This window comes from Xenopus laevis, chromosome 1L (assembly GCF_017654675.1).
Source record: "Xenopus laevis strain J_2021 chromosome 1L, Xenopus_laevis_v10.1, whole genome shotgun sequence".
Taxonomy (NCBI): domain Eukaryota; kingdom Metazoa; phylum Chordata; class Amphibia; order Anura; family Pipidae; genus Xenopus; species Xenopus laevis.
In genome coordinates, this window is record NC_054371.1 from 224,951,974 (window position 1) to 224,964,767 (window position 12,794).

The 12,794-nt window shown below is 42.1% G+C and overlaps 1 protein-coding gene across 3 annotated transcripts in view; it reads right to left on the reverse strand.

Annotated features, from left to right (window-relative positions):
• Window positions 1-1,910: 1,910 nt before the first annotated feature.
• Window positions 1,911-12,794, reverse strand: part of slc14a2.L (solute carrier family 14 (urea transporter), member 2 L homeolog) — a 46,956-nt gene continuing 36,072 nt past the window's right edge. For all 3 annotated transcript variants that reach the window (XM_041570274.1, XM_041570275.1, XM_041570276.1), the window contains 5 exons: window positions 11,317-11,509; window positions 8,725-8,872; window positions 6,323-6,457; window positions 4,960-5,009; window positions 1,911-2,903 (listed from right to left, as the gene is read on the reverse strand). In XM_041570274.1, coding sequence (XP_041426208.1) covers window positions 2,721-2,903; window positions 4,960-5,009; window positions 6,323-6,457; window positions 8,725-8,872; window positions 11,317-11,509 — 709 coding nt within the window. In that variant the 3' untranslated portion in view covers window positions 1,911-2,720. The remainder of the gene's footprint in view (window positions 2,904-4,959; window positions 5,010-6,322; window positions 6,458-8,724; window positions 8,873-11,316; window positions 11,510-12,794) is intronic.

A 12,794-nucleotide genomic window follows, 5' to 3' on the forward strand; every position in this document is an offset into this window, starting at 1 on the left:
CTAGAAAACCTTCAAATCAGCAAATAAAATTTTTATTTTGCCCTACACATGTGCCCACTGTCTAGGTAAGTTGCCATGAGTCAGGAAATGTAGGGGGGAGGAAGGGGAGCCCCAAAAAATTTTCGATCTTTTTCAGCCTATCAGCCATCATGTAGAAAACACGCCAGCGTTTTTTTGGGACTTAGAAAAAAAATTGACTTTTTTTTAAACAATCCCTATCTACTCTATTGCGCTTCGCCAGGTCTGAGGTGGCGAAGGAAGTCTAGCGTAAAAGGTAGCGTTCAGTACACTGCGCAAGTTAGTGAATTTGCGTAGTTTCGTCGCTAGCGAACATTCGCCTGGCGTAAGGTTGCGAAGTAACACTAGCGAAACTACGCCAGCGTTCGTTAGTGAATTTGCGCAGTAGCGAAAATGCCAAACGCTAGCGAATTAACGCTAGCGTTCGGCGCTTCGCGGCTTAGTGAATTTGCCCCTTAGACTTAGCTGTTAGACTATAGGAGCCCTAAAGCAGTACATGCATTTGTCAAGCCTGAAGGTCAATTATGTGTCCTATTTGGGGTAAGTCTGTATTTAAAAATTGGAATTGCCCTGCACTAAGCACAATTCAGCAGGAACAGTCCCTAAGTTTGCTCATAGTCTGTACAGAGAGATCCCATAAAACTATGGCAGCATAGGTATTCCCCTGTAGTAAGCACAATTCAGCAGGAACAGTCCCTAAGTTTGCTCATAGTCTGTACAGAGAGATCCCATAAAACTATGGCAGCATAGGTATTCCCTGTACTAAGCACAATTCTGCAGGAACAGTCCCTAAGTTTGCTCATAGTCTGTACGGAGAGATCCCATAAAACTATGGCAGCATAGGTATTCCCTGTACTAAGCACAATTCAGCAGGAACAGTCCCCTAAGTTTGCTCATAGTCTGTACAGAGAGATCCCATAAAACTATGGCAACATAGGTATTCCCTGTACTAAGCACAATTCAGCAGGAACAGTCCCCTAAGTTTGCTCATAGTCTGTACAGAGAGATTCCCTAAAACTATGGCAGCATAGGTATTCCTCTGTACTAAGCACAATTCTGCAGGAACAGTCCCTAACTTTGCTCATAGTCTGTACGGAGAGATCCCATAAAACTATGGCAGCATAGGTATTCCCCTGTACTAAGCACAATTCAGCAGGAACAACCCCTAAGTTTACTCATAGTCTGTACAGAGAGAGATCCCAGAAAACTATGGCAGCATAGGTATTCCCCTGTACTAAGCACAATTCAGCAGGAACAGTCCCTAAGTTTACTCATAGTCTGTACAGAGAGAGATCCCATAAAACTATGGCAGCATAGGTATTCCCTGTACTAAGCACAATTCAGCAGGAACAGTCCCTAAGTTTGCTCATAGTCTGTACAGAGAGATCCCATAAAACTATGGCAGCATAGGTATTCCCGTACTAAGCACAATTCAGCAGGAACAGTCCCCTAAGTTTGCTCATAGTCTGTACAGAGAGATCCCATAAAACTATGGCAGCATAGGTATTCCCGTACTAAGCACAATTCAGCAGGAACAGTCCCCTAAGTTTGCTCATAGTCTGTACAGAGAGATCCCATAAAACTATGGCAGTAAGGTATTCCCTGTACTTAGTGTAACTCAGCAGAATGTTATGTATAGTAGCCTTATAGTAAATGAGAACTGGCTTGTGCTGTATCTGGTATTTTTCCACAGTACCAGTGTTTCCCTGTAACAAAATATTTCCTTTAAATCATACCCTTTATGCCTAAACTCAGCTGCACCTTGGCCTCAAAATGAATATTTTTCTCATAGACAAGATAACTTTTTGCTTAACCCGAGGAAGAAATTCCGGAACTTCTAGTCCCTCCTTTGACTGACTGCAAAAGTCTAATAGTAAATTAAAATTTGAATATTTCCTTAAACAGAATAGAATTTATTTGATATTGTGTCAGTTCTAGACATTTCAAATTTAGTCATTCACCAGATCGGACTCCAGCATTTTCTTACTTATGCCTAGTGATATAACAGTGATAAATTCTACATTAACCTACAATTTCTATACCGTGAGTATTTCATACTAATGAAGAGAGTGTAACAAATATATCTATATTGTTTGAAAAAAAACTTAAATTCTAAATTTTTTCTACTTTAACCTTTTCAATGAGCTTAAAAAATAATACTTCTTTAATGTCTAACCTTCAGCCTAAAGTATTTTTTTTTCCACAATGAAAGCCCATATTATTTGCATTAAAATTCAGCTAAATTCCACTGTCTTGTGAGACTTCCCATCCCTAGAGTGTAGACCTTTTCTATAGACAGCAATGGTTTCTTTAATATGTAAATGTATTAAAGGGGGGGCTTGAACCAAAATAATCCAAAATCCTACTAGTTCTGGTTTCATTCCAAGCAGAGATTTCATGTGTTACAGAATGTTTAAACCATGGATACATATTTTCTATTTCCTTATCGATTTCATGTCATTCATAGAGGTCCTTCACAGAAGGTACCCCCATTATCATGCCTTATCTCATGGATGAGTTTTTTGGCTGTTCCTGTGTGCACTGATTATAGTCTTTGGAGCAAATTCCATCAGCGATTGTCCATAGTGCAAAGCAACTGCCATGTCTCTTGGGACTTCTCCTAGTAGGTTGATGGTTTGGAGTCACCAATCAAAGGACTTCGTAGAAGATGAGCCAAGTTCAAGAGTGGAAGGTTCTTCATTCTAAACCTTGGTGTCTCGAATTTCTTTCTTCTCCTTTTGCATGTTGAGATAATAGATCCTGTTTGCCTCGGGGTATGTGACTTTAGACAAGGGCAGTTTGTAAATAGCTCCATTATTTGTGGTTATTAACAAGAAAGTGAGGGCTGACAAGCAAAATGGCCAAGTGCATGAAGGCAAACAGACCTGCAAAGAAGAAATGTATATTTTTTTATGGCAGGCGGCTGATGGAATTTAGCATTTTGACTTTGGTTGGAAGCAGTTAATCCAGCACTGATCAAACCATGGAAGGACCTGATGATGGACACAAACTCCATAATGATGGACATCATCATCATCATGTTTGAGTTACTCAAACACATCAAGTGGAGGTTCCGCTGTAATGTGCTCCCTTTTTCTAATGATTTTTACTTTGATATACAACATATGTACCTGTTGGTGGGCACAAACTGCCAATTTTTTTACCCAGAATGCAGAAATTCTCCACAGATATTCCAGCATAATTGTGGCCATATTCTAAATAGCAACTACAGCCACTTGATTCCAATTAACTATGCTGAAGTCAATTGTGCCTGTTGACACCACCTACTGAAGGAACCATGGAACTAGCCCCAGCCAGGTCCAGGCTGATGTTACATCTGGGCATCAATAATAGATATATCTGTGTGTTGAGATCATCAGAAGAGTCTGAATGGGCACATTAGTGCTTGCTGCAAGTTTCTGGGTGCACATGTGGCCACATTCATTCTGAACTTGCTCTTGCATTCCTAAATAAGTCCTACAGTTTATAGTATAGAGTATAGAGTATATAGAGTTCTGGAGGTGGAAAGGTGGCCTCCGTTGGGATCCATTTAGATATAAATATGAATATTTCATGATATTATATAAAAAGAAAATCTTAACCATTTGGAACTCACACAAAAACATCTCCCCATTTAATACCATAGGGCAGGGGTCCCCAACCTTTTTTACCCGTAAGCCACATTCAAATATAAAAATAGTTGGGGAGCAACACAAACATGAAAAAGTCCCTTGGAATGCCAAATAAGGGCTGTGATTGGCTATTTGGTAGCCCCTATGTGGACTGGCAGCCTACAGGAGGCTCTACTTGGCACTATACTTAGTTTTTATTCAATTAAAAGTTGCTTTCATGCTTGGAATTAAAAAATAAGCACCTGCTTTGAGGACCCTGAGAGCAACATCCAAGGGGTTGGAGAGCAACATGTTGCTCACGAGTAGGGATGTAGCGAACTGCCGTTTATGTGTTCGCGAACGCCGTTCGCGAACACCGGCAAAAAATGCGAACAGTTCGCGAACTTCGAACATCCGCAAATCGTTCGATTCGAATGATCGAAGGATTTTAATCGTTCGATCGAAGGATTTTCGTTCGAATCGAACGATCGAAGCCATTCGATCAAATGATTTCATTCAATCCAATGGCTTCGATCGTTCGATTCGAACGAAAATCCTTCGATTTTAGCGGTCAAAGGAATCGAATGGTCGAATGGTCGAACGATTTTTGTTCGAATCGAACGCAAACGCCTATTGGCGAACGTCGCGCGACGTTCGCGAACATTCGGCGGACGCGAACAGTCAAAGTTCGCGCAAACTAGTTCGCCGGCGAACAGTTCGCTACATCCCTACTCACGAGTTACTGGTTGGGGATCACTGCCATAGGGGATAAATACAGAGTCCACCATGTGTTGTGCCTTATTGGATGATGTAGCAAGGGTTGTCTATCCTCTGATTTATCCCTGGTGATGACTTAATGAGTCAGTAAACCTTACAGATTCTGAGTAAAAGGCCCTTATGGTGTGACAGATGATAGTGTGCAAGTCATTTATAGAGCTCTTATCACTAGGATCGCCAATGAGTCCAAAGGTATCATAACATAGGAACATAATACTCAGAATTTTTGTATAACATGGAACCACTTTTTTCCATTCCCTACCGGCGCGTGCCGCTTACTTTATGCCTTGGTGCCAGTTATGTAGTATATGTTTGTAACATCCAACCCAACTTTACCCTAGTGCTATTATCATTTACAGTAGTTAATCTTCAACTGTTCATATGTTTAAGTTTATATGCAGCAAACGATGTCTTCCAGCTAGATCTGGGTCGGTTTGCCTATATAACCTCCCCTTGGTAAAGATAAGCGAGTTATCCCCGAGTTATGAAACAGCCTCAAACATTTCCCAAAGCAAAGCATTTCGTCCCTCTACTTCTAATGTAAAATACTTACCGCGCTCATCATATTGGCAATGGCCGCCCCAAGGTAGGCACAGAACAAGGCTGCAAGTGGAAGAAGGTGAGAATGGAGAAACATTGAGAATGGAGTAGATCTGCTTATTAAGGTGTCAGAGTACAATACATTACAGTTAGAGAATATGTAAAGGAATACACTGGATATACTAGAAGGTGCATATAGGGTACTATAATCACATACATTATCTTATGATAAGTAGAGTACACTTAAATATGAGCTACTTTATTGTATCTGTCCAGGGTTTAACTACAGAGGAAGTAGACCCTGCAGCTGCAGGTGTGCCCAGGAGGTATAGGGGGCCCCATGAGGCCCTAATTAATGAGCAATTTCAATATATATTGGTAAAAAAGGACAACCTTTGTATATGTTGGAGGCCCTAAAATTAATTTGCTGTGGGGCCCCGTAACATCTAGTTATGTCATTGGATCTGTCCATAGATCATTTCCTGTCCGTATTACAGATGAACAGAGGGCATTCCAGAAGCACGGGAGGATGCCATTAGCCAATCACAGCTCTCACATAGGTTATCCCACTCAAATCTACAGAGTCATTGGTTGCCCATCCATGAGGTGGAAATGTGAGGCATCCTATAGTGCACCTGCCTGCCTGAACAGCTACAATGGCTGGCTAATGACCCATTTGAGCAGGGGTGTAACTATAGAGACTGCAGGGGGCCCTGCAGGAGGCATAGGGGCCCAATGAGACTTTAATTCATATACCGATTCAATAAATAAACATTTTGGGGGCCTGAAAAATAATTTGCTGTGGGCCCAGTAATATCATTTTACTCCACTGTTTACAGGTGTAACGCAATGGCGAATGTTTGATGCTTGATACTCTAAAGGAGAACAAAACCCTATCCCTCTGTTTTAAATTGATGCTCTCCCACTGTTGAGGCCTCCCTGTCCCCAACTGAACTGCATAGTTGCCGTTACTCAAGGGTCCCTAGGCCCCTATACCGGCATTGAATCTGCAGAATTGTGCAATTAAGCTGACACCCCCCATCTAAGGTTGTGTCAGACCTGCTTTTTGCTGTCTTGATGGTGATTGCCAGTCAGGAACATGCAACAAGTCCGCTCACAGCCCACCCGTTATTTTCCTAAGCCCCAGGGTTACTAAAGTTATTGTTATTGCCCCATGGGATGTACTTTTGTATCTGATAGATTGATAATATGGAAGACAAACCACTCTTGGTGAAAACCATTTTGCCATGGGAGATACAGTATAATCATCTTTGGGTTATTGATATATTAATTCATATCATATCCATGCTGTAATTCCCTGATACTATAGAATACGTATGGAAGGCTGCAATGAGAGGTAACACTAAGGTACCTACCACAGGAGACAGCCAGTAAGTGGCTCTGCCAAGTCAGTGCATAGAACATGCCCCCGATTGCAATGCAAGCCAGAACTGAGTTGTACCCCCACAGTCCAAAGTTAATGTTCTCAAATGGCGCTGACAGACTTAGTCCTGGAAAGAAGAATGGATTTGGTTTAATTATTTGAATGTTTTTAGAACTGTTTCTTATGTTTTAGCTCAATATATATATATATATATATATATATATATATATATATATATATATATATATATATATATATATATATATAATACAGTATAACAATACGACAAAAGTGTTAGGTCCTGTGGATGTTGGACATTAGAGTGTTGGTGCGCTCGTGATTCTTGCTCATTGCAACCAGAATAAACTCCACACGCTGATAACTGTTGGTGACATCTGATCCCTTAGCTCTTAAGATACGCTCAACACAGCGACGGGAATCATAGTGCGGCCCACTCATACATACAGATGTTTATAGTGTAAAAACTAATCATGGTGCACCTTGCATTGAAATTAATATGGATCACAGAGCCCAATGAAAGAACACAGGTCAAAGAGAACCTAACTAAGCAATAATAGGGAGCTCTACCAGTATCAGACTGGGTATCTTAAAGGAGAGATAAACCCTAAAAATGAATATGGCTAAAAATGGCATATTTTATGTACTGAACTTATTGCACGAGGCTAAAGTTTGAGCTTGTCAATAGCAGCAATGATCCAGGACTTCAAACTTGTCACAGGGGGTCACCATCTTGGAAAGTGTCTGTGACACTCACATGCTCAGTGGGCTCTGATTGGCTGTTGAGAAGCTAAGCTTAGGGCTCGTCACTAATTATCCAGCAGAAAATGAGCTTCCCTGGCTGTAATATAAGCTGATGCTACAGGTTTGCTGATTATTAAATTCTGATGCTAATTGCACTGGTTTCTGTGCTGCCATGTACAGGGGTGATCCTGGCCCCTCCGCCGCCTGAGGCAGCAGCAGTTGCTGCTGCCCCCCCTCCCCAGGAAATTCGCTCTTAAAGTACTAGGAGCAGCATTTTTGCTGCCCCTGGTACCTATTGGGGCGCTGCCGCCTGAGGCGACAGCCTCAACTCGCCTCATGGGCGAAGCACCCCTGGCCATGTAGTAATTATCTGTATTAATTACTAATCAGCCTTATATTGTGACATTTCTATTCTATGTGTACTGTATATTGTGAGTGGGTCCCTAAGCTCAGTAAGTGACAGCAGCACAGAGCATGTGCAGTGAATCAGCAGAAAAGAAGATGGGGAGCTACTGGGGCATCTTTGGAGACACAGATCTTTACTGCTAAAGGGCTGTGGTTGCCTTAGGCTGGTACAGAAGCTCAAAACATAATGTACAACATTTCTAGCTACTTCTTTAGTTAAGCTTTAGTTCTCCTTTAAGGCCCACCGGAGAACTTCAGACCCATGTTCAACACCATCCGCATGCTGACATTTCTGCAATAGGAAAGTGCTGATGGGATGGTGAATCCATTGCTGGGGCCAGTAGTAATCTGGTAGGTCAGTCCAGGCCGAGGAGCTGAGTGAACCCCCCCCCCATAAACTGTAGAGAACGTTAAATTGGCAACACCAATCAAGTGCCATATGTCTGATATCTGTAATTGACTGGGTAGTCTTCTTGGGCAAGAACAGTGTCCTTACATAGTGAGAGGTTAATTTGTAGCTGCATTTATGCAGGGATCCCCAATCTTTTGTTTACCCATGAACCACATTTAAATGGGGAGCAACACAAGCATGAAAAAAACACTGGGGACAGGGTCAGACTGGGCTGGTGGGACACCGGGAAAAAACCCAGTGGGCCCACAGAGCCAGACCGAACCCCCCAGACTGCTGATCTCCCTCCCCTGATAAGCTGAAGGTAGATTTAATTTACGCACGGTCAGTGGAGGGGAAGTGGTGGCTACCCCTGTAGGGGGGTATGGGAGCATAGTGGGGCCCCACCAGTCCGACCCTGTGTGGGGGTGCCTAATAAGGGCTGTGATTGGCTATTTGGTAGCCCCTATGTGGACTGGCAGCCTACAGGAGTCTCTGTTTGGCAGTTCATCTGGTTTTTATACAACCAAAACTTGTCTCCAAGCCTGGAATTCAAAAATAAGCTCCTGCTTTGAGGCCACTGGGAGCAACATCAAAGGGGTTGGTGAGGAACGTGTTGCTCTTGAGCCACTGGTTGGGGATCACTGTTTCAATGCTTGGGGTATGGCGTAATTATAGGGGGAGGGGCTTTAATAACAACCTATCTGCTTTCCTGACACTGAACCGTTATAATCTTTAATGGTTAATTAGATGCCCCGTACATCACTCATTGAATACGAGGCACTTATGCACTTGTTATGGTTTTAATGATTATCCACAGGGATGAATATGACTGTTACCTGCCAACATCCCCACAGCCGATCCGATTGCTCCATGCAGACAAATAATGGGGGAAGACAAAAACAAAGCCACCAAGAACATTCCCCCGGTCCATGCGTTGTCACATCCATAAACCTGCCCAACGCCAACTGGAATAGACTTTAAGAGCTGCAAGAAAAATATTGGCAACACAATGTTATCTGATGCCTTTTACAATTCGGTGTCAAAGAGTGTCATTTTATAGCTTAGTACTATACAAACTCTTTCAGGAATGAACATTACACAAGAGTTCCTATAGTAAAAACCCAAACATAACATTGCTGCTAATGAAACTAGACTACACTGTACGGTAGGAATTCCTTCAATGATGGCACGTTAGAACTTCACAACCATTCCCTTAAATGAGGCCACTATGTCCCTGAACATGGCAAGTTTCTTAGAAAAGATCACAGTCTGGAGTTAATACTCTTTTTATATTTGAATGAAGCCTTTTCAAGATCAGCATTTATGATCATGGTGTGTTTTCGGCAATCTTTCTTTTTCTATTCAACCTCCCGTTTGCTCCAGTGCTAACTCACTATATATATATATATATATATATATATATATATATATATATATATATATATATATATATATATATATATTTACAGTAGTCATGGATTAGCACACTCGTTGTAGAAGTAAATAAAGTGTTTTATTATCCGACGTTTCGGTCCCACCTGGGGACCTTTCTCAAGGATGGTGGGACCGAAATGTCGGATAATAATGCTGTGTTACCAATAAAACACTTTATTTACTTCTACAACGAGTGTTCTGATCCATGACTACAGCATATTATGAATATTGATCATGCACCTCTACTCTACCTGAGATCGAGTGCGGACACCCAGAGCATTTATATATATATATTCACCCAGACACTGGTGGTGTGTGCCTCTATATATTATTATTATTATTATTCTTGTGTATTAATAAACTGCAGCAGCACGGCATGAATCAAAGGAGAAGGAAAGCTACCGAAGCAGTTTATTGCCAATAGATTAGCCACAATAGTGCAAGCTATATTTATTCTGCAGAATGCTTTACTATACCTGAGTAACAGCTCCAGACCCTGTATCTGTTTGTTTAGGATAGCAGCTGCCATATTAGCTTGGTGTGGCATCACTTCCCGTGTGAGTCTCTCCCTGCTCACCCATAGCTTTGGGCTCAGATTACAGCAGGGAGGGAAGGAGGGAGGGGAGAGGGAGAGAGGAACAAACTGAGCATGCTCAAGCCCTAGCCCTGGAGGTTTAAGCTGAAAACAGGAAGTCTGATACAGAAGCCCATGAGTACACAATAGAAGGAAAGAAATGTGGTGTTTCTTTTGACAGAGGACTCAGATCAGCATTACTTTGAGGGTTTACTAGTGTATTTATATAGACCTTTCTGATAAGGCTTACTTAATTTTAACTTTTCCTTCTCCTTTAAGGGAATGGCTATTTAGGATATGTAAAGAATTCATAGGGGTTAATTTATTAACACTGGGCAAATCTGCACCTGGGCAGTATCCCCTAAACAACCAGCAGCATCAGACTGCAGGGTCCAAGACCCACCTGGGCTTCTGCCACAGGGGCCCCTACCCCCTCCGCCCCAGCCATAACCCTCCTCCGGGCCCTCCGCCCCAGCCACAACCCCCTCCATGTACCTGTCCTCTAGTTGCGGCCACGAGTGGGGACAAGGGGGGCAGGGGCAGCATGGACCCATGTGGGCAGTAGATGGTTGCGGGTCAGCTCGGCCCACAAGGGCCGGGGCACACTGGGTTTTTAACCTGGTGTCTTGCCAGCCAAATCCAACCCTGACAACCAATCAGATTTTTGCTTTCACTGTTCTACTTGCAGCTGGCTGGAAAAAAAGCTAATCAGTGATTGGTTGTTATGGGTTACTCCAAATAATATAATAGCACTTATCTGCTGCAGTCTATAAGGCCTGTCTAAAGGGCCAAGGTTGCTGGGATATAGCCCCCAATTTGCAGGGCACATATATCAATTACAAAAATATATCCCAAAAAAACTCTACATTTAAGGTAAAAAGTTAATCTTTATTTAACATAAAGTTAAAAGAATAGGCTACAGACCAATCGGTGTCCCGCCTTACGCGTTTCATACCTATGAATAAGTCCCAGTGAGTATGAAACGCGTAAGGTGGGATACCAATTGGTCTATATGCCTATTCTTTTAACTTTATGTTAAATAAAGATTAACTTTTTAACTTAAATGTAGAGTGTTTTTTTGGGGATATATTTTTGTAAATGCTATGGTTTACTGCCCAGGTGTACATTTGCTCCAAGTTGATAAATGAACCCCACAATGTTCTGATTGCTTTGGAAGGCTGTAGCCTGCATGTGATTGGTTGCATTGGGGGGTTGACTATAGATGTTCATTAGTCTGAACAATCTCCAGAACTGGAATATAGTGGGCACTAATGAAGAATAGAGTTATGCAAGTTGTACAACAGCATGAATACCTGTAGGGTCTACAGTGAGGGACTTGTAGCCGTAGCCATTGAGCATTTTCTGATTCTTGCCCATCAACTGAACAGATATTTTAGCAGATATACATAAACCAACTCACCAAGGGTACATCAATTTCAGACCAAGTTATGTTTGGGACAGATGCAATGGGCTGAAACATCACAGTAGGAAAGAAGACGTTGTAGGGTCCTGTAGCAGCCAAATGCAGGCACACGGCAATATTAAAGGGCAGGGTAAAAACAGGCAAGTCCCATTTGCTGAAAACTGAAGCCAAGGCGCTTGACAAGACTGGGCTGGGAAAAAATTTCATGGAAAAATTAAGAAAGATCGGCCTTCAGGTAAATTATTTTCTATAAATGAACAACTGTTTAATAGGAAACACTGCACATATAAGACATGGAGGAAACCATTATAGGTATAGCTGTGCCCTATTGCTTTAACCTCAGTAATAAGCTTCTATCATCACTGTATCTGTATTTGACTGTTATACACTAATTGCTGATAAGTTTCTAAAAGATTGTGTCTGCATTTTGTTGTTTACCCCTTCATTTTGCTCTGCCACAACTGAATGGAGTAATCCTTATTTATTACATTTCACTCATGCTGGGAACTATTTATCTCGATGGGAAAGAAGATGTGACAGTACGTGCCAAGTATTATAAAGAAAACTTTGCCCTGTCATTAAAACTCCTTCCAAACAGTAGCATTGACAGTCAGATTGATATTTCAGAGTATCCTTGGAGTAGTCTTAATCAGAGAAGCACTACCCATTACTACAAGGCAGTACAATGATTAAGGATATTTAAAATGAATTTTCATTTGCACATTCTTAACCTTAGCTTTAAGGCTGGAAAGTCAAGGACCCATTGAAATGTGTTGGGAAGAACCATGAGTGTGAACTTGCTACCAGTTGATACCACTGAGATACCACTAAGTTGCTTATAGGATCAGACAGAACATTGCATTGGGTTTAAATTATTATTATTAACACATATTTGTAGAGAACCAGCATATTGCACAGCGCTGATTAGCACAAATCCATTCACGTCATATCGTATGAGGAATTATACAGTCTCCCAGGCCTAAAGTCTAGCTCCCTGAGGGCTACATCAGCATAATCCCAGGTACTGGAGTGATATAAAGTAGGTACACTTTCCCTCTATCCTCACTGTCTCTGGATAGACTGCAGGTTTCACTAGGAGGCCATCACTGCTCTCTCCAGGCATCTGACCTCTTCCTCCCACCTGGTTCACTGTGGGCCCTCCTGCCTGTCTCTAGTTCCCCATTCCCTTAGACTTAGGCTTAGACTTAGAAACTGACAGCCTTCCACCCACTTTATGCCACCCTGGTCTTCACTGACCTGCTTACACTTTGGTTGGCATAAACCACTAGGCACTTCCCTAATATCATGGACCATTGGACAAACAACTTTGTTACTATATGACTTGGGAGCAACTCCAGGTACTGGTAGCCTTCCTTCCTTAATACTGACCACCTGCCCCCCCCATCAGTACTGGTTCTGGTACTGGAGCTATATCTGGCTCACAGCTGCCATCACCCTCCCCAGTCTGAGTTGCA